This window comes from Ananas comosus, linkage group 18, assembly GCF_001540865.1.
Source record: "Ananas comosus cultivar F153 linkage group 18, ASM154086v1, whole genome shotgun sequence".
Lineage (NCBI taxonomy): Eukaryota > Viridiplantae > Streptophyta > Magnoliopsida > Poales > Bromeliaceae > Ananas > Ananas comosus.
In genome coordinates, this window is record NC_033638.1 from 10,536,202 (window position 1) to 10,558,312 (window position 22,111).

The 22,111-nt window shown below is 36.0% G+C and overlaps 3 protein-coding genes across 3 annotated transcripts; 1 reads left to right on the top strand and 2 right to left on the bottom strand.

Moving 5' to 3' along the window:
- On the bottom strand, positions 265-2,265 carry LOC109723824 (protein FAR1-RELATED SEQUENCE 5-like). The gene is made up of 2 exons (XM_020252308.1): positions 391-2,265; positions 265-296 (listed from the first exon to the last, which is right to left on the bottom strand). The coding sequence occupies exons 1-2, from the start codon at positions 2,096-2,098 to the stop codon at positions 265-267; spliced, it is 1,740 nt and encodes a 579-aa protein (XP_020107897.1). The 5' UTR covers positions 2,099-2,265.
- LOC109724273 (oxysterol-binding protein-related protein 3A-like) lies at positions 10,209-15,923 on the bottom strand. Its single transcript, XM_020253040.1, has 10 exons — positions 15,534-15,923; positions 14,239-14,332; positions 13,656-13,772; positions 12,760-12,832; positions 12,549-12,667; positions 12,285-12,406; positions 11,926-12,102; positions 11,461-11,605; positions 10,826-11,004; positions 10,209-10,712 (listed from the first exon to the last, which is right to left on the bottom strand). The coding sequence occupies exons 1-10, from the start codon at positions 15,632-15,634 to the stop codon at positions 10,466-10,468; spliced, it is 1,374 nt and encodes a 457-aa protein (XP_020108629.1). The 5' UTR covers positions 15,635-15,923; the 3' UTR covers positions 10,209-10,465.
- Positions 17,173-22,076, top strand: LOC109724478 (uncharacterized protein C20orf24 homolog). The gene is made up of 4 exons (XM_020253319.1): positions 17,173-17,575; positions 17,712-17,815; positions 21,282-21,411; positions 21,645-22,076. The coding sequence occupies exons 1-4, from the start codon at positions 17,471-17,473 to the stop codon at positions 21,681-21,683; spliced, it is 378 nt and encodes a 125-aa protein (XP_020108908.1). The 5' UTR covers positions 17,173-17,470; the 3' UTR covers positions 21,684-22,076.

Consider the following 22,111-nt stretch of genomic DNA (forward strand, 5'->3'; position numbering starts at 1 on the left):
AAGAAGAAGTTAACTACCGCCAAGCACATCCTTGTTAATTTAGGTCTAATAATAACAAAATAAAATCAATATTATGAAAGACATTCCTGACTCTAAAAAAAACTGTCACGTTGATTTGAGAGACAACTACTACAAATACACACATTAAATTAATGTATTCGTGAGCAGTTCAAAGCCTGCTTTTACTCGATTTTACCTCTTCTATGCGCTAAAAATCAAAAGTGAATTCACTTATCATTGAGGCCAAAAGGCCTCTTCGGTGCCTCATCTCAATTGTTGTGGCAGAGCTATATTATCTATCATGTGAAACAAGTAAATTTGTTAGTAATCAAATACAATAAAAATTTATTAAAAAAATGATGTATAGTATCATACTCTGTTGATCTTTACTTTTCTTAGGATTTCTTTTCTTTCTCTCCAGAATACTTCTTTTCCTCTTTTCTTTTCTCCCTTTTTGTAGTGGTGGAGGTTTAACTGTGATATGACTATGAATTGTATCAATCTCAATGGTTTGTCGGATCGATGCATCGAAAGTATCATCACTCTTTTCATTCCCTATAATTGATTCATGCAAAATTTTCTCCACGCCTAGTGTTAATGCATTGAGTCCTTTTTCCAAATAGATGAGAGCTTCTTTACAATTGGAGCTCTTGGCTGCAACAGAAAGGGCTTTGTGGCAAACCCGCGCATAAGTTGAAGCATCATCACCTACCATAGATTGCGGCACACATAAAGCTATTCCATCTTTTGCATACTTAGTCCACCTTCTCAATATGTAGCGGTTTGGGAGGTCAACAATATTGTTAATATACAACACCTTTAATGCATGTGCACATAAAATTCCATAATACTCAAATCTACGGCAAGTGCATTGTACAATATGATCTTCTTTGTTCAAAATGACAACCTCCTCATCTGTGGATGATAATATTGATACCTTTGTAGTACTAGATAATTCATCAAAAACTAATAGTTGACAAGTACTTGCAAACGCCTTTTTACAATTATCCTCAAATTCTTTATATAGCGTTCTCGTATAGACATTTGCTGCAGTAATCAACAAGGGCACATCGGGCAAAAAGGGAACTGACTTAGTTTGTCTTGATTTATAGTCTTCGTATAATTCTTTCTCACGAAAATGCTTCAAGGCTCGATCATATTCTTTCAAAAGCTCACTAAGAGATAGTTTTTTGTGAAAGAATTGCTTCAAATGGCTATTCATACTCTCGCTTCTTTGTGTCGTCCTCATGTTAGCACAAAAGGAATCACGACGGAACACCTCAGCCCATTTCTCACGAAGGCAATATAGGTTTTGCAACCATGCGTTTTCTTCAAGATTATAGGTTCTCAACATGTCTTCCCACCTCGCCACAAAATTTTCAATTGAACGAGCTTCATAGGCACAATCTTTAAGTACTTTTGAGAACTCTGGAAACTTTGAGATAATGTGGCCGAGATTCGTGTTGGCATTTTGGAATATATGCCAAAGACATAAACGATGACACGTATTAGGAAGAGCTGATGAGATTGCTTTAGCCATGGCCGCCGATTGATCTGTGAAAATAGTAATGGGTTCTTTTCCACACATACAAGATAGAAATGTTTGAAAAAGCCAAATAAAGGACTCAGTTGTTTCATCACACAAAAGTGCCGCTCCGAAAATAACCGTTTGCTTGTGATTGTTCACTCCAAGAAGGGGTGCGAGCGACATATCATATTTATTAGTTTGAAATGTGGTGTCAAAAGAAATGACATCACCGAAATATGCATAATCAACAATCGACCGTCCATCTGCCCAAAAGAAGTTAGCTATTTGTCCTGATTCATGAACTTGGATAGAATAGAAAAAAGAAGGATCCTCCTTACGCTTCATTTGCAAATATTCTAACAAAGTTTGAGTATCCTGGCCATGTAAGTATTTAGCTCGTTGTCCACTAATATAGTTATTACAATCCATACGAAGGAATCCAACATTCTCAATTCCTTTGGTCCCTTCTTCAAAGAAATTGAAAACATGAGCTGGTTTAATACCGGCCTTACCCATTTGATTCATAAATTGTTTTTGTGCTGGTAAAATTTTCCTTTGTGACCGTAACATATGAACTTTATTTGGACTAGTACACTTATGACTATGATCCAATATAACTCTTTTTATAGTCCAAACATTACTACGATCAATTTTGAATTCAATGCGGGCTTGGCAATCAACTCTCTCAATTCTTCGTGGCCTTTTTGCTTCATAAGTAGGGTGGTCTTCTCGTTTTCCTTGCCTAAAAAAAAAAACTTCACACCCGCTTTAAAAACTCTTCACGATTCACCGTTCAGAGAGGTTAATAACAATAACGCCGGACACTTCGTTGTTAACCTACTTCGTGAAAAAATCTCCTTAAAAAAAGGAGGGGGAAGGAAAAAATCCAAAAATAAAAGATTTTAAGAGTAAAAGAATTTTTGACAAACTCCACACATTAATATTAACGTGATATTGACATTGATATATGTTTAATTTAAATTATAAACCAAACTATAAAAACTTAGAGTGATGACTTTAATCTTTAAATAAACTTTGATGTGGTTATAATCTTCGTCAAGATAGATGTTGTTCACCTTTCTCGTTCAAATTTGGTTTATTTTCAAATAGTGGGTTGTTCACTTTTCTCGTTCAAATTTGGTTTATTTACAAATAGTGGGATTATTGAAAAATTTATTATCTCATCTCGATGATATGATAGCCTTCATATTTCACTAACTAGTAAAGATTAGTAACCTAATTATAATAATTGGTTACTCCTGGTGAGTTGGTATACTCCTGATCGATTGGGATTCCCCTGGCGATAGTAGAGTTGGCATCTTAAAAACTAGTTTCTTGATTTTTTAGTCTTCGTGGTTGATAAAATACGAAGGCTATCGTATCATCGAGATGTGATTTATTATATATATATATATATATATATATATATATATATATATATATATATATCATCCCGATCTTATGAAAATGTTCATAGTGGGTTCACTATGAACACACAAAAATCGGTAACCTAGATGAAAAACTAATGATTATCAGGAACCTAGTTTGTGATAAGGTGGATGGTGGTGGATGGTGGTGGATGGTGGTAGTAGAGTTGGAGTGTAGAAAGGTAGGTTCCCGATTTTTATGTGTTCATAGTGAACCCACTATGAAAATGTTCATAAGATCGAGATGATATATATATATATATCTTAATCCGACCTTATGATAATTATCATTTTGCGAGAAAAACGATAGTTCAAAAATTGGGAACCTACTTTTTAACATCCCAATCCTACTATAAACAGTCAATTTCAAGTTACCAGGGGGATCCCAACTGACCAAGGGTGACCCAATATCATAAATTAAGTTACCAATCTTTACTATTTTTCTCAACTAGGTTTCTGATTTTTTGATCATCGTTGTTATCTTAAAACGATAATTATCATCGGGTCAGGTTAAGATATATATATATATATATATCTCTCTCTCTCTCTCTCTCTCTCTCTCTCTCTCTCTCTCTCTCTCTCTCTCTCAACACGACCATACAAATACCTTCGTGCCTCCGGAGGCACGAAGGGTCAGCAAAAGCTACAAGCCTGAAAGCTTAGCTGCTAGCCGAGGCAATCTCAACTAGATCTCATAAACTTCATAGATCTTTTATTTAAAACGCTAAAAAGCTATAGTAAACGGATCACTAGCTTCCCCGAGTTTTAGTTATTAAAATTGCCGGCACCACTCGGCCAACGTTCAAATTGCCATATCTTTATAGGTTTAGTGTACTTTAGTACTATCTTTTAAGAAATGTGGTATATTTTGTTCTAGTTATTGAAACTAGATTTTAAAATTAAAGTATAGTAGTATAAAACATTCTAAAAATAAAAGTCGGCAACTAAAACTCGGTGAAGCTAGTGATCCGTTTACTATAGCTCTTTAGCGTTTTAAATAAAAGATCTATGAAGTTTATGAGATCTAGTTCAGATTGCCTCGTCTAGCAGCTAAGCTTTCAGGCTTGTAGCTTTTGTTTCACGTTCGTGCCTCGAGAGGCACGAAGGTATTCGTAGGATCGGCGTGAGATATATATATATATACTCAACCTGACCTGATGATAATCATCGTTTTAAAATAACAATGATGGTCAAAAAATCGGAAACCTAGTTGAGAAAAGTAATAAAGATTGGTAACCTAATTTATGATATTGGGTCATCCCTGATGAGTTGGGATCCCCCTGGTGAGTTGAGATTTGCTAATTATAGTAGGTCTGGGATGTTAAAAAGTAGGTTCCCAATTTTTGAACTATCGTTTTTCTCACAAAATGATAATTATCATAAGGTCGGATTAAGATATACATATCAGACCGACCATATAATAGCCATCGTGCTTTTGGAAGCACGACGCTTCAATAAAAGCTACTACGCCGAAGGTTTAGTTGCTAGCCGATACAATCTAAACTAGATATGATAATTTTCGTAAATCTTTAGTTTAAAATATTAAAAAACTGTAGTAAATAGATAATTTACTAATCAGATTTTTATTTACTGACTTTTACTTTTAGAATATTTTTTTACTACTATTACTATTATCTGAACTTAAATTTTAGTTTCAATGACTAGAATGAGATTCATTATTTTTTTTTAATATTTTTAAAGCAGTTCAAACCTAATAAAATATGGCAATTTAAATGTTTGCGTAGTGTAGTCGGTAGTTTTAACAGTAAATTCTTTAGAAAACTAATGGTCGGTTTATTACAACTTTTTAATACTTCAAATCAAAAGTTTATAAAAGTTATTACATATAGTTCAGATTGCCTCGGCTAGCAACTAAACTTTCTGCGTAGTAGCGTTTGTTCAACCATCTTCCCTTCGGAAGTACGATGGCTATCATATGGTTGAATCAAGATATATATATCTCAGGCCGACCTTATAATAGCTATCGTGGTTCTCAAACCACGATAGCTCAAAAAATGGCAATTTAAATTAGTAAACTAATAAAAATAGGCAATCTAATATGATAAGTTGGTTGATGAGTAAGTTGTGATTTCCTGGGTATAGTAGGATTGGCGTGTAAAGAGTTTGCTCACTTCGAAAATTTTTGAAACGGGTTGTGTATTTTTAGAGGAGACCGTAGGCGATTAATTCCTACTGCAGTGTTAGAACGCATTCTAGCTCCCTAGTGACCTACGTGGGCCGAATGGCACGTGGCGTACGGACTTTTAACTCTAAATTTGGTAATTTATATAAAAGTCCGTTAATTTTCGATATATTGCAAACGTGGTGTACGGACTTTTAACTCTAAATTTGGTAATTTATATAAAAGTCCGTTAATTTTCGATATATTGCAAACGTGGTGTACGGACTTTTAACTCTAAATTTGGTAATTTATATAAAAGTCCGTTAATTTTCGATATAAACTTTAGTATTTAAAACTTATACATAAAGAACACTTAAAAAAAAATTATGTCGTTAAAAATCTTGATAAACTGCATTCATATTCTTTTAGGATAATTTTTTGAAATCTCTTTTAATTTTATAAAATATTAACAAATATTCATCACCACGAATTCGTTAAATCATGCATGTTCTTATTAAAAAAACAGATTTTCTTAAGATTATTTCTAGTGATGTTGTCCAATGCAGTTTCTATAAAATTTTTTTACGGCTACAATGTTGTATAATTCTTCGACATACCAAGGTTGATAGTTTTTATCAAAAGTCAGTTTTTTATTATAAAATCATCTTCTTTTTTCAAAATGCGAAATTGTAGACTTAACAGTCTTCTCTTCTTAATTAAATATTTGTTATAAACCTATTTTCACGGATTAAACTGTCTCTACTAGATATTATAGATCTTATGGATGTACGTTTTTTTACAAGTTTTTTTAGTCATAGGCTCAAATATTAATAGAAAATATATATTTAGAATATTCACAGTGCCTTGTGTGCTTTAATTAACTTTTCTCTTTTCTTTAATTAAAACTTCGAAGATAAAATCAAAAAAAATGGGAATCTCCACACCACATTCCGTATGAGTATGTGGGCCACGTAAGTTAAAAAAAAAAAAAAAAAAAACTCTGCCTCCCACACCTTAATGAACGAAAGGAGATGAATACACTTACCTGCCGATTCTAGCTGAGGCGTTAGGTAACTGGTTCAGTATCTGTGCACCCAGTTTCTAAGGCACTGCACCGTGAAATATGGGACATCATTTTTTCACAGCCGCTCAGAGAGGTTAATAACAATTAATTAACGGTTACATCCCCCGAGAAACTGCCTGTTTTTAAAATACCTGTCGTACAGGTTTTTTTAAAAAAACCCCTACGAGGCCTACGTGCGGCGCACCGACTCCTCGTCCGCAGGTAGAGCTCCGAGGGATCTCCGCTAGGGTTCAAGGGTTGAGGGTTGAGATGCGCCCTTTACTTTTTTTTTTTTTTTTTTTTTTTCGGTGGTTTGGAGACCAAAAGATCTCTCTCTCTCTCTCGCTCTCTCTTTCTTTGTCTCTTCTTTTTCGGTACCACTCTTCTTCGACAACTACTTGGTACCACTCTTCTTCGACAACTACTTCTTCGACAACTACTTCTAATTCTTTTACCTGTTGTGGAACCTGTTTTTGGGATTAGTTACATTCTTGAAAATAATGATAATGATAATAAAATTAATATAACTGAAATTTTTTACAAACGATCTATACCTTTTCGTTAGTTCAGATATACTTAAGTGGTTGGTTCTTAAACTCAGAAGAAGATGTTTAAACCATTTTCGTTATAGTACACCTCTTCTTAACCATGTAAGATTATTACTTAGGAAGGGTAAGTTATACGGTTTATAATCGAGGAACGGACAATGTAGTCGGCTTCGTCACCATTTATAGATTTAAGTTTCCGAATTAAACAGTGAATATACACTAAAAAAAAGAAAAAATACATTAAAATAACTAATTACAACTAATGAAATCTGAATAGACGGTTGACCTATAAGACACCTTCTACTTGGGTTTCAACCATACTGAAAATATAGACTTCTTCTTCGAATATTAAAAATGTTACGTATACGTTCTTTTTAACCGAAGTCATAGTCTTTTTCGGTGTGATGATCTTCTTTTCTATTATGACATGTTTGATTCACCTAGCATACATCNCGGGGTTAAAGAGCTTGGAATATATGTGCGGAGATAACTATGCCCCGAATTGGGAATAACTTTATCCTCATTCCTTTTTATTGTTATAGTTTTCATGCCTATTCCGAGTTTCCCCACCATGCAGTAATTATTTTTTTTTTTTTAGAGAAAAGTAACACGTCATAATTGCTATACCGTGAAGCACACTTTTGAATTAAAAAAAAAAACTATATTTACACCATACATAAAGAGTGTATATCTTATATTTTTTAAATCCAAAAAATTATAAAATTCTAAATAAAAATTAGCATTAACAAATTTAGTATAATAAATAAAATAATACATACTATAATTTTTTTTTTTTTGAGAGATAGGTAGCACACTACCGGCTTCGTTTATTTAATTTAGAAATAAACTTAGCTAGAAATGTGAATCAACTAGAATTCGAACTTTGATCTCGGATACCAATCACCAATTCTTTGCCACTTACTTTAGGGACGATCGATTATTATAAAAATATTAAGATATAAAGTTATACACTAATATATAATGTGGATAACATTGCTCTTAATTACATTGGGAGAGGTCTCCTCCATGAGTTTGTTTTATCCTTTTATATTTTTTTTTTTCACGTTTTAATTTTAATAATGTTTTATTTTGTGGTGGTGGTGATGGGTGTCGGCGGAGAGCGATGGATGGAGCGAGCACACAAATCTCGCGTAGTATATTATTATTATTATTTTTTTTTTTATTATGTAATGAGTCACTGTCAACAGTGAGTAGGAGTAGGACACGCATGGGAGGGGCCCACGTTTCGTGGTCCTCCACCCTACTGTGCCCGGCTAGTTAGGTATTGAATGCAGTAGCTACACTTCTTAATTTTTATTGAAAAAATTTTAAATATCATTCTTATAATAATTTTCTATTTTTTTAAAATTTTAATATTCTGTAATTTTTTTTTATTTTCTCCATTAATTTTTTTTGTCTATTTTTATTTACAGACTTCTTCGTTTTGTAAACAATAATTAATCACATTAATATTTACGGCCACTACTGCACTATTGTTCTAATTCTAATACTCATATTTAGGCGTCCGTCAACTGTTTCTCATAACAATAATCAACAATAAATAACAACAAAGTAATATACTGAAAAACATTTAACTGCATATATTTTCTCTTGTGTTGTCTTGCATCTTTATTTATTTATTTACTTTTTTGTAAAATTGATTTTCGTCGCGCTGCAAACATCATCATTTGTATTTAAATTGGGGCATTCTCTGGTCGTCTGAGTACAGGGATTTTCATGCGTACAATTTTCAAATCGCAGTTTGTTAGAAAGATGTGTGTGTGTGTTTTTGTGGTTTTTGTGTTTTTTTTTTTTTTTTAATTCGTCTATGTAGATGAGCCATTCCATTCATTTAAAATTTATAAAAAGGACCTCTCAAAACATGGTATAGCATGAAAAGCTGAGTTCAACCAAACTCGAGGATTTGAAGTAGCACAGACATGTGCCGATATGTTATTTTTCTGCATCTTGCTATTTCTACTACTTTTCTAAAGCGTGTTTAAAAAGCAGATTAATCTGAGCACGGTTTCTACATATCAAGCACATGAATCATAAGGCCATGTGTTATTTCAAGGCGGCGGAGGCATGGCATAAATAAGGCCATTAATGCAACCTAACCATTCTGAAGGCCAACGCGCTTAAGTTGTTTTCAACCAACAACTGCTCAAAAAAAATGATGCATGGGGTTGTACCAACAAGCAAGCAAGAAAGAAAGGAAAAAAAAAAAAAAGAGAATAAAAGAGCTCGACTAAGTTGGTCTAAGTTGTACTCTCCCAAACTAGTAGTAGAGTCTTCGTTCGGGTTTGGTTTTCTACCTCAACTGCCAGGTTTTGACCAGACATCAAAAATGACCACATCCAAGGGAAAACATGTGTTAAATTATAATACCTTGCCTTGCCACCTAACTTTTTAACTAATGGACTGGAGGTCTGTATTGTCTTTGTATCTGCGGTGTTCATCGTTGTCTAATATTTATCTTTCCTGAGAATCAAGGATTCAAGATCTGAGAACTTTTATCCTGTAAGTCTCCCTAGCAAGGATTCCCAGCCCAAACCCACCGTCCAAATCCCCTAGTTTTTACAAACGAGAATGAATCACTATACAATAGCCTTCTTGACATCTTTTCTTCGCACGAAAAGCAACAGTTTCCATATGTATATATACTTCATTAATTGCCAAAACACTCTATTGTATACATCAACACACCCGAACATAAAAGCAGAAGCATAAACTAGGGCAAACAGGTGTGCTCGACCCATTCTCGGATAGGAAAGAGCCAATGGCAACTTTTACATGTTTGGCTGTTTGTTGCTGTTCTAGCTGTAGCATTTCCGTGGGTCCGTGTAGCAGAGCTAGCTTTATCCCTAAGTCGACCGACAAAGTGTTCTGTGTACTGCCATCCTAAAGGTACAGAAGATAGCCACACCACTAGCAAGAAGTGAACTTACGAACGATAAAACAAGCCTTTTGATAAATTTGCTACCATTGTTCTTTCCGTGTATAAACATAACAACAGTTCTATGTTGTAAACAGAGGTGGGCCTTGCGTGGCTAACTACTCCTCAGGAAGCCTTTTCGGTCCCATTTAGACATTGGAACAAGCAATTTAGTGACAACCATTTCAACTATACTATGCTTAATATTTAACAGTCCGGCTGAAATACTATCGATAGCACAAAACATTTAGTGCTATCAAATTTTCTATCATTAGATTTACCTCTTTTATCATTTTCATCCGTTCGATTATACTATTCAACCAACCATTCACTCAACCCTAGGAGGGCCGCATCATTCTAACCGCATATCTTTTAATCTAAGGGTAGAAAATTTAATAGCACCAAGTCATTAGTGCAATTAATAGTATTCCAGCCTAATTCAGTATTTAATTCCTCATAAGAACAACATTTACTAAAATCTTTCTATTACATAATGTGCAATTGAATAAAGCGTGAACCTTAAAACGGCATCCAGGGTAGGTAATTACCACTGCTACATGTTTAGATTCGAACTTGCATAAGAAATTCAACTAAAAATGCAGGTGATCATAATGGCGTAAAGACTAAATAAAAGTACAAGAAACAAGCAGAACGGACAAAAATCTTGTATTTCTACTAGCTAGGCTAGGAATAAAATGATATATAAATACACCAAACTGATTACCCTCTACACAACCTCCTCAATCTAAATAATAAGAGTGGCGGGAAAACACAGACCATGCAATATAAAAGGAAAAAGCCTGAAAGAGTTGAGATTGGGAGCTCACTACCTGAAGAGCTCCTCATTCAGCAGGCGAGTTAGTATACTGCCATGGGTTGAATCCAATTGAAGTGATGCCGATCTCGTCGTTCGAATTAGAGCTATCGATTCTGGCCCTGTGTTCAGTATATTTACCATTGTATTCATAAACCTCCAAGTCGCCCCAAGGAGTGGGAGTGATTTCACCAGTCAAATTGAACCATCTCGGAGAATACTGGTCCCCCTTAGCCTCACGATTTCTTTTCTCCCCTCTCTGCTGATCCTCCAGTCTGAAACGACACAATTTCAATGTTAGAAGGTGATAAATCAAAAAGGTCAGGTAAGGCGTTTTTTTTAATTTCAATTGCAGAAAGATTTCAAATTTCGAACTGCAGGAACTCACCTACTCTTTTCAGTACCCGCTTTGGACAAATCACCTTTTTCAAGAGCGTATCTATCAGGTCGCAACCTAGAGTCCGATGCCAATAGCTGTTTTGGGGCTGTGTCGAAGCTGTTTATTTTGTGAGCAAAGTATGTGTACTGGAACTTGTCATTCGGTGGAGTAGCTGCTACTCTCCAGATCTAGAATTAATACAAAATGAGCACATCGTTAATGGTCAATACAAACAGCTCTACCACCAGAATATAATGCCCTTCAAAGAAAAAAAAAAGAAAAAAAGAAAAAAAGAAAAGAAGATAATCAAGCATCATGTTTACAAAGAGCTTTTGATATATCACGTAGCATACAAAGCAATATTACAAGAAATATAACAAATGATACAACCATATTTAAGAAAAAAGACCAAAGTTTTGCACTAGATTCAGCCAGCAGCATTACTAACTCTATGTACTAATATGGCAGAAAAATGACAAACAAGTTTTGTATGTGTCCAACTGAATAACTAGCAAATTTTAAAGTATTTGTTTCCATCATGAAATAATGTCTAGTAAAAATATATATATATATAGTAGTGATGACCAAACTAACAACGAAAAAAAAGGTCAAAACTATCAAGCAATAGAATATATGCAACCAACCTCTTTCAGTTCAGTGCCAGGTAAGGGCTCTCCTTCGAGATCACATGGTTGGCAACTCATCAATTCATTCCACTTCCCAGTCATTAGCAACTTTGGTTCCTCTGCAGCACTGTATACATATCCATCAACTTCATATCGGCCAGCACTGTAGAATCAATGAAATTTTTTTATAAGAGAAAGTATGTAATGCATGATGGACTTAAGACAAGGCAATAGAAAGAGAAGCAAACAAATCTATTAACATCATGGTTGTTGATTATATTCCTTTTATGCATGCCCACACGAAATACGTACCGTACATACGTACATACACACACACGCATACATATGTATGACTGATTCTTGCTTCCAACTAATCTATATGGCTATAATATTACAATGAGTGAAAACCGAAATGATACTAACTTATTTGGTATGTTCAAAGACCTCGGAAAGTTAGAGCTAAATGAAAATCTGATACCATACCCAAACCAGCCACATGGTTGAAAATATAAAACAACTTTGTCCCCTGTTGTCAAGTTTGTCATAATCATTTCTCCAGGTGAGTCAACCCATGTGCGTCCAAATATCAGGTTGTTGACCTTTGTAGGAGGCGGCACCAAATCCAAGACAACGCCGTCTCTTTTAAGGGTTACCCGAGTCCTAGATCATAGGAAAAAAGAGCGTTATAGTCATTACAATTTAGCCATAAATTAGCACGCTATGCAGTTAGAACCATCACTCTCATGCAGTCAACTATCAGATCTTAACTAAAAACTGAGATCTGAATAATCTATTAAGCAGCGTGAAGTCGTGAACAACAGTTTCTAAAATAGATTCCTCACCTTCCAACGGGATAGACTTCCAACGAGTTTCCTAAGAACTTAGTTTTCAACTTGGAAGTTATATCATAGGTAAAATGCTCATTTTCAGAATGCCCAACACTCATGGGGGGATGATGGCTGACCTAAACAGAGTGAGTGAAGAAGAAAACAAGTCAATTATCAACGCAGTAATGCAAGAAAGAACAAGCTGCATAATCACGCAGGATTAAAGAAGTTATTCGAAAGCAACAGTTCTAAAAATTATAAACAGAATAAAATGTGAACCTGCTCTGAGAGAAATGTGATGCCATCATGATTAACCATCTCGTAAGTCTCTCCGAGGATAGGGTTGAAGGGCTTCCAAGTTCGTTGATAAGCAAAATAGACCGATATTGCCCACGAAGCTGGAAAGTATTACCAAGACATCTGTCAGTAAATCAAAGCACATGGCAATAAATAAAGAAAAAAGAAAAGGAAAAATGAAAGAAACACTTACAAGCATATGCCATTCTCATGTAAGGATCCTCACATTCATCTGCCTGATCTAATAGGTGACAGTACTCCATTATCTGCAAGAAGAATGAAACTTTATAGCTTAACCACTGTCAGTAGGATAATGTGGTGCTCAAAACAACTGCAGAAAAATACTAGCTTGATGTAGAGTTTGCAGGTCCTAAAAGAACTTCAACATCAAACATGAAAGAAGTAGAAACTCATTTTGATTGTCTATGACTCAAATGTTTGATAATATAATACTTGACCGTGATAATGTAATACTGACCAGGCAAAGGGAAAACAGTGTCTTAACAATTTTTTTAAAAAAAGGGGTTCATAAAATAGTCTCATATAATAATCAAGAAACAACTATTCACTAATTCAGCGTCTTCAAGAGCCTATGTGGTACATCTAGTTAAATGAAAAAAGAAGGTCAGTAAGAGTTGTCATACAACAATATCCTAATTATACTTTATAAAGAAAACAAAATATATCCAAAGAAAGAAGCACAAATTAAACTAAAAAATGAGCAGGTTTCGAAGTTAAACTAAAAGCACTAATGGCCTCATCACCTGCTGTTGTAGCTCTGTGATTTTATACTTCTATACTTGTTCCAACATGATCTAATACGCTATATTAAAACTCAGTAACGGTCATACAATAAATCAAACATAGCCACCAATCCGTACCAATCATAGGTATACATGTAGTAAAGCTTTCAATGAGTTCCACAAATATTGAGTCAAATGTGAGAAAGACGCCTCCAACAACTAAAAATAATGGGCCACATTGGTGATGTTACTTGGCAGCAAGAAGCAAGGACTGTGGCCATCTTACATCAAAATCCAACAGAGCTAAGTAGGAACCACAGTGTTGCTTAGTATAAATACTACAAACCTCTGCCATTTTCTGAAGCATTGTCATCGGCTCAAAAATAATAACAGGAAGTGTCACCATTGATGTAACATCGGATCCTATATACTTGTGCATCATCTTCCAATAACTATCCCGGTCCTGCAAAGCAACTATATAGTCAAAAAAGCACAAAAGGTGTGCATAAACACATTTTGATCTGCAAATAAGGAAAAAAAAGATCTAAGAGAAAATGATAAATTACGCATATTTCAATTAGCCGAAAACAAGAAAGAAGCTACCAACACAGTAAGAGCATGTCTCGTACATGAGAAAACTTCACACAATGGAAAAAAAAAAGGACAGTTTTTCATGAGTGGCTGTCAATCTAACTCCAGAAATTGGCACCTAATTCTGTGAAAATGTGAAAAAGAATGATAGAGGGGCTTGCTCAACTTGGCGGCTCAGAACCTTAAATTCAGGAAGTACAAGTAAATGAATGTTCAAAGGATTGTTGTAAGGATCAGATGATAAGGTTAAGAAGGATATGACCAATAAAGAGATTCTCTTCATACGGTACTTAATGGAAGATAAGATAAGGCCTTTTTGGGATCAGCAAAAACCACACCTCTTGCTTCCACCTTCCTCTCTGAGCTTCAGCCTCTGCATCCTCTGTACCTCCTTCAGGATTGATTACTTCGAGTCCTTCATAACCCAACAACCTAAACAGAAGATAGAGCAATTAGCCTAGTAAGATTTTTGGAGAACTACAAAGGAGTTAGGGGAAATCAATGATTGCATAGTTGACAACATGCTTTACAATTTACATATAGACAGCAGTTATTAACAACTGCACATATTTACATCAGTTTTAAAATAAGATACAGAAGTCAGCTATGTGTTAAACTATCAAGGCCCTTTAATCGACATGAAAACCAAGGGACCTCTAGAAGAAACTAACTGATGCAGCATATGATGAAGTACAAGACATTGAGAGGTGCATAAGCTTATAATGATCCCGTAAACCTTTAGGCCCTACTTGGATGCCGGAATAAGTTGCCCTGCTTGGCTGCTTGGATGCCGGAATAGGTTATCCAATGATAACTTACTCACTATGAGAAATTTGTTTTGTGATTGGAAATAAGAGTTTGACTTTTGCTCCTTAAAAGGTCTTGACATCCATGTTTTGGTCTGATAGCACATTTCATCTACGAAGTAATTTATTTTATTCTAGAAAAATAATCTAAAGGCTAAGTATGTTATTATTCTATTCTAGACCATTGATCACACTCCTATCTATTAAATACTACAACCTTCTTCAGTAAAATCCAAAAAGATGTCCGTGCATCCAAACAGAGTCTTATAAAGTGCAACTCAGATAAAAACAGCTCAAATGGAAGAAGCAAAATGAAAATCCAACATAAAATTGTTGGATGTCCCAAATACTGGCTCGATTTCACACAACCTGCTCGATTTCACACAACCTACTCGTCGCAAGGCTGCTACCCAGAATTAAAATAAGAGATCCGATTTAGAGAAACAGTTAGCGAGTATGAGCATGTGTTTAATCCAGCATAGGGTTCAAAATTCACTCTATGGGAACATAGACAGCAAGCAAATTAGAGCAATAAAAGGTAAAAGCCATAGATGGTGATAAAAACGGATTAATTAAAATACGATCCCAGTTTACAGATGATACGTAGTAGGTATACGAGAGTAAACCAATTAGAGCATAGAAAGAGGACAGTTTCCCCGCAACAACTAAACGGTGACGCATAAAGCAAAAGCTCATCTAAATTACATCCACATGGATCTGCTAAATTAGGCACATCTTTTCACGAACAAACAATACTAAGATTAAGCGCACCTAATATGTACAATAAAAACGAGAAAATTAGGTTAGATCCGGGGGTGTATGCGTACCCATTGACCGATTTGTGCACGGCGCTACCCCAATTCCTCATGCCGGAGGCGAGCGAGGAGAAGAACCCACCTCCCGACGACTTCTCGCCCGTCGAATCCATCGCCAAAACCCTAAATCCGAACCACGAAGAGCTCAGAAACCCCTTTCAAAGAGATCGAACTCCGCGATCGCCCGATCCGCGCTCCGGTTAGGTCAAATCAACCAAAGGAGGAGGGTCAGGATCGGCGTCGGCGTCGGCGTCGGCGGAGGCGGAGAGCTCTGGGGATCGGGGGCGTGTTCGGAGCTCGGGGAACGGCGACCTCTTTTGTACGGGGGCGGAGGAGACGGGGGAAGAAGATGGATTGATAGGGGGATGCGGTTAAAGGACGAAAATGCCCCTTCTCGTGTAGAATCTGGACCGTTCGTTCAAAGTTATATTATGCCGTCGTAAAGCCGTGATCACGGATCGAAGACTCTCAAACGCTGCTGCTTCCTAATCCCGTGTTGCTAACTTGCTATTAGCTGTATAACTTTTTTTTTTCCCCCCCTTTTTTAGTTTTATGTCACTTGCACCAGAAATAATCGGTTATTAATAACAGTATAATTTTAATAGGATGACCTAGATCGCAATTAAGATCTACTTGGCTTTTAACTAAGGTGATTGGTTTCAATATATTTTGAGTTATATTATTATATATTATGTATTGAGTATTTATGAGTCATTCGTGTCGCGTAATTGAGCATAATGAAATTTAATTCGATTTTATGAAGTATGAAACATTAGTAATTTAGCTTTATATCCTGAGAGAATCAAGAGAAAATTTTTCCATTTACTTAATTTTGGGTTTTACACCCGTATAGAGGGCATCACCATGTGAGAAATTTAGACCATCTTATCCCAAAACAAAATATAAGCTAGATCGTAGCTCATATTTTCACTGATGCAGAGACACATGTGAGTATGAAATATAATGAAAGTTGTTATATTCTCTTGACAAATGAGATATGATTCGCTGCTTTATCTCGCTGCACATGGATGGCAGGTTGTTTAGTTGCTGGCTACTTGATTTTTTTTTAAAAAATTATTATTTATTTATTTCAATATTTATAGAAGATGAAGAAAGCTGGCTCGGCAGGCTGTGGGCTGTCTCGGTAGTCCGTCAAAAATCAAACCGTATCAGGCCACTGAATCAGCATGGTTCGACACACATCAATATCCCCGCTGCTGACTAACCGTTCTTAGAGTAAGTAGCAAAGGACTTGATGGTTGGTATCCGAGACCCAAATTCAAATTCTAATTAATTCACATTTCCAGCTAAGTTTATTTCTAAATAAAATGAACGAAATGGATAGCGTGCTATCAATTTAAAAAAAAAAATAAAAAATAAAAAAATCCCCGCTGCTGCCGTACACAGCTAACACCCAATCATGGATCATGCTGTGCCAGGCCATAGCACCTGCATCGCTCGCACCGGTACACGAGCCGCTACAGTACCCAACCCGTGCCAGGTGGAGCTCCTAGCGGTACCGGGCCAGATGGCCCATGGGCCGCTCGATTGCTCCCGCGCCTCTCAGCCCATTTACTTCGCACGCATGGAGTAGTCTATGTCTCCGCCATATCTTCGACTCTTCCGCCTCATCCCTCTCTCTCTCTCTCTCACTCTCTCTCTCTCTCTCTCTCTCTCTCTCTCGGCAAAGTAGGATACTCTCGCATCGATCCAATCACATCTCCGGATCCAGTCTCCGTTTATTTATTTATTATATATTATTTATCTAGTTATTTATATTTTATCTGCCTTTTCCCCGACCGTAGATCGCTCCGAGTTCCTCTCAAGCTTCGTCGTGTACCCCACCCGCCCCCGCCCCCTCGCTTGAAACCCTAGAATTTCGTCCCCTCCTCCGCACCATTCGCGCACCTCTTAACCCCTCTCCACCTCCCGATCCTCGCTTTCTACCTATGAAGAAATCGAAATCGGCCAAGTCCCAGCCGCAGCTGCAGAACGGCCACGCTCTCCCCTCCAAATTCGCCAAGTTGCTCGATCCCGATGCTACGTGGGACAAGGTGAGCGATATTGATCGCTTGTGCTCGATTTGATGCTATGTTCGTGGGAATCGGATGGTGATTTAGGGGTTTTTGTGCTTGTATTTGGAGATCTTTTGATTGGTGGGTGTGATTTTACTGCGTTTGTTTGTGTTAGGATCAATTGGGGGACGTACTGCATTGGATCCGGCAAGTGCTAGGTCTCGTTTGTGGATTGGTGTGGGGTGCGGTGCCTCTCGTTGGCGCAATTTGGATTGTCGTGTAAGTTTTGTAAATGTGTGACCTTACTGTTGATTTACGATTCACTAGCATTTATTTGCCAAGTTGTTTTATTTAATGACCAGTGTTTAGTATCACATCACTTAACCAATAATATGCATTATTAAACTTTTCATTTATTGGACTGTTGGATACCAAACAGTAGATGAACGAGCTTGTTTTGAATTTTGTCTATACACTATTTAACTAGTGGAGGATGAATTTTTGGCCTCAGCATTTTTGGATGATATGTGTTGGAGCAATAGAGGGTGTAAATTTCTCATGTTATTTGTATTTAATCGCGACGGTGCATGTTATAATTGCCTGTCCCATGCTACTTAATGCCGATGGTTAGTTAAGTTTGCATCTTTTAGAAAGATCTCACAAACTATTTATGGATCTTCCATCTCTTTGTTGTGTTTTTTCAGTGCTTTCAGTTTTTTTTTTTGCTTTTATTTGCATTTTCGGGAACATTGGTATCTTGGACATAAGGCATAGCTGATGAGTAATCCTGTGAGAGTCGGGATAGTGGATTTTCTTGTATTGGTTAGGTTCACACTCTTTTGTTATATCCTAGAAAGACAGTATAAATACATTTGTTATCAAAGGAAAATATTGTTCTGATTTTAGAGTAACAAGAAGCTAGCAATCTATATTAGACATTTGTTATAAATTCTTCATTATGTCACATCCATCATTATACCCCCTGTTTTGTTTTTGCTCCTGGGTTGATTGTGCCGCAGTTAGGTAGTTGATCAATCGCACTTAAAGTGCCAACTGCTCGAGCTTTGCAGATTAGAGGAATATTATTGTTATGTTTGTTTGTTTAACAAATTAATGTTTGGAGGTCATTGCTTGACAAGGCTTGCTGTGTTTAATCTTTTTGCTTTAGCATTGGAATGCCTAGAGAGAAAACATCTTGCATACCTTAAGTTTTGCCAACATGATTTTTTTTTTTTTTTTTTTTTAACCTTAAGTTTTGCTAACATGATTTTTTTTTTCTTTTTTTGTTGAACTTTTAGTGGGTGAGTATCGGCCCCCTTTCCAATTTTTCTGCAAACAGTGGGCTGGAATATAGTATCAAGATTGTGCCCTTAGCTTGTATATCTAAGTGTTAGTAGACCAGAATGGAGTGTTGCATAAAAGTGAAGAAACATATTCTTCTGGTAGTTATATTAAAATGACTAGAATATGGGATTTACCATGTAAATTGAATGATATTCATGCCGACAAACATTTTCATGACCTAAATAACTGCTGATTTCCAGAACATTTCATTGCTTTTGATGACTATGGAAAGTCTAATGGCGGAAACTTTAAGCAAAGTCCAATACTTTGTTTCGAGTACAAACTTTACCATTTTGTAATTTTTCTATGTGGTGGCAGCACTACCTACGAAGTTATGGTAGATGCCTTGTTGTTTGCGGTCATCATATTGATAAAGAAGGATTGAAACTAAGATGGACTTATTGAAGGACTATTATGGTTTAGAACATTTTTTTACTAAATTGGTATGCTGTTGCATGAATGTTGAGGTTTGATGAAGAGAGGCACCTTAGATGGTAAAACCGTAAAAGTGATAAATGATTCCTGAACAACATTTTTTGGAGCAGGATAATGATTATTAGTCACTTCAGCTGCGGTTGTGCTAATGGGATTACAGAACGAAGTCACATAGGAGAACAATAGGGGATGTTATGCTTGCTGTCCTAGGGTCTGTTAGAGTAGACAACTTAACGAAGAACAGTATATTATTTATTTTGATAACTCTCTTGTTTAGCAAGTTTAGGGCGAGAACTTAATCAGAACTGCAGTGCTTAGTTGACAGTGAGTTGGCTGTAAGAATAACCTACTGACATAATCCTCCGCCCCCCTTTCTGTCTTGAGTAGTGCCCTTCACTTAGGAACATGGTAAAATATATATATATAAAACCTTTATATTAAAACCTTTCAATTAAAGTCCACTTCAAGGACTTCAAATTTGAAACAGAGGTTGAACTTGATCGAAAGTGCATGATAAACACCAGGTTTATACACTGAAAGTGATATTACCCTGTTGTAACTCATATAAGCAATTGCTATGAATAGTAAGTAATTGGATAGGTATAGGATGCCGAAGTTGCAATCAATACAACTGTGTAAACACTAGGATTATTTGTTGTGATTTCTTACAGTAGACTATTTATTGCGATTTCTTGTAGTATCAGGTGCTTTTAAGTAGCTAAAAAGTTGGTAAAATTCTAATTGTGGTTAAATAACAGTCGAAAGTCATACCTATTTAGCATAATAAAATTTTCAATGCAGTCGAATTTTGCAAGTCCAATTTCATTTCTAATTGTCAGAAAAGAAATTGTCAGACAGGATACATATTATGGGAGTCTGCTAGGATTGGCTACGTGGTGAACAAGTATATTGGTGCCTATAGAAGCCTCCTCCCAATGACCTAGATATTATGTGTTACTTCTATATTTGAGCAGAGATTATTCTTTGTTTTGGTCTTTAGATCAGCTTTAAGACAGGATCATGGATCCCATCTTATGGCCTCTGCTTTATGGTTACATTAATATGCCATCTGGTGACTTCTTTTCCCTTTGTATAAAGAAGAAAAGATCCCACTGCCTATACGTTGTGTCATATGCATAAACATATGCATTGTTGTTTTAGTTTTTTTTTTGCATTTCTATTTTGAAGTGTGGAGTCATGTGGCTGAATACTCTGGCAGTTTAAAGTAATCAGTCTGGGACTTGTAATTATGTTGTGTTGAATATTTTGGGTGCTGTCACTTGTACCTAGCCTCCGTCATTTCTATTATACACTAAAGCAGAACCTATAATATAAGCTTTTAGTATGCATCCGATACTTTTTTGTTTAAGAATTATGTGAAAGGCCTGTTATTGCCATTGGCCCTGACTGTTATTTTCTGTCAAATTAAAGCTGCTGCAGTAGCGTTCTGGACTGATGGAAAAGAAATGTCTGAATGTTTTGACCTGTAATTTTTCTTCTCGTCAATGTTGCTTGAGTGTCTTCTGAAATGGTTCTTGTCTTCTCAATTGATTTCAATGTCTATATGTACAATAATCTTAGTAAGCACATTGAAAAGTTGCATCTCTTGTTGCATTTGAACTCTAAATGCATTTTTGCTTTTCCTGTTGGACCTTTTGAGCGTGCTTACCATGCTTTCCTCATCAAATGGTTCTGAGCCAAATAAAATTATCTGTAGATATTTATTGCTGTAACTGATAAGAGACATGCCTGAATCAAAAAAAATTTCATCTTTAGCAGAAGAAATGCTGCAAATATGGTGTATATTTATGACTAAATTGTCGTGAACAATATTTATTTCTCTATGCATATTTTGTAGTTCTTTATTCAACATATATATTGCAGAGTGCAATGCTTCTGTCAATCTCAGTTTTCAATATGAAGATACTAGTATTCCTTTCATACCTTTCTGCTCGTTTCCTTTCAGATTTCTGGTGCTCTCTTCTGGAATTATTTATGGGTACTACACATATATACTGAAGATAGACGAGGAAGAATTCGGGGGTCACACAAATCTGCTTCAAGAGGGGCTCTTTGCTTCATTCTCCCTTTTTCTGGTAACTTTATTAAGCAATTATACTTTCTTTTAATAGAGCTATTATATGGGCTATGGAGTGATTAATTTTGGCCCTAAGCCCAAGTCATTTATGCTAATTGAGGTGATTCATAATCAACCAGCATCTCGCGGACAAGAACCTTTTTAAAGAAAATCATGCTGTTTTTAATCTCTTATCTTTGATCTGAGTTATTGGCTGGCTCATAACCAAGAACTTGTTCTTCTTATTCGCAGCTTTCATGGATCCTAGTATACAGCTTAGCTCACTTCTGAGTCACTGCAAGATGCGGCTCTCCGTATCGTTTGCAGAATAGCTTTTTCCCAAAACGGGTGTAAACTGCTTCTTTCGACGAGGCCTGTAGCTTAGACCTGTGTAGAATGAGGAAAATCAACTTAGAGATGCAAGTACTGTTAATCAGTTAAGTTTTACTCTCTTGATACCCTGCAGATGTGGGTGAGAGATTGGCCACCACCTGGATATATGATTTTTCACTCGAGGTAAATAAAAAGATATTTATCTGATGAAGAGATTCGTAAGTAGCCTCCAATTATTTTGTCTTGTGTTTCATGTATTCTCTAGCGAAATGCTAGTTTTCATATTCGTTACAATAAGCACTCGAAATAGCTGTTTAAAGATAATAATAACAGATACGACCTGTTTGTGTGTGTGTCTGGATTTTTGCTTGACATGTTTTAACAAA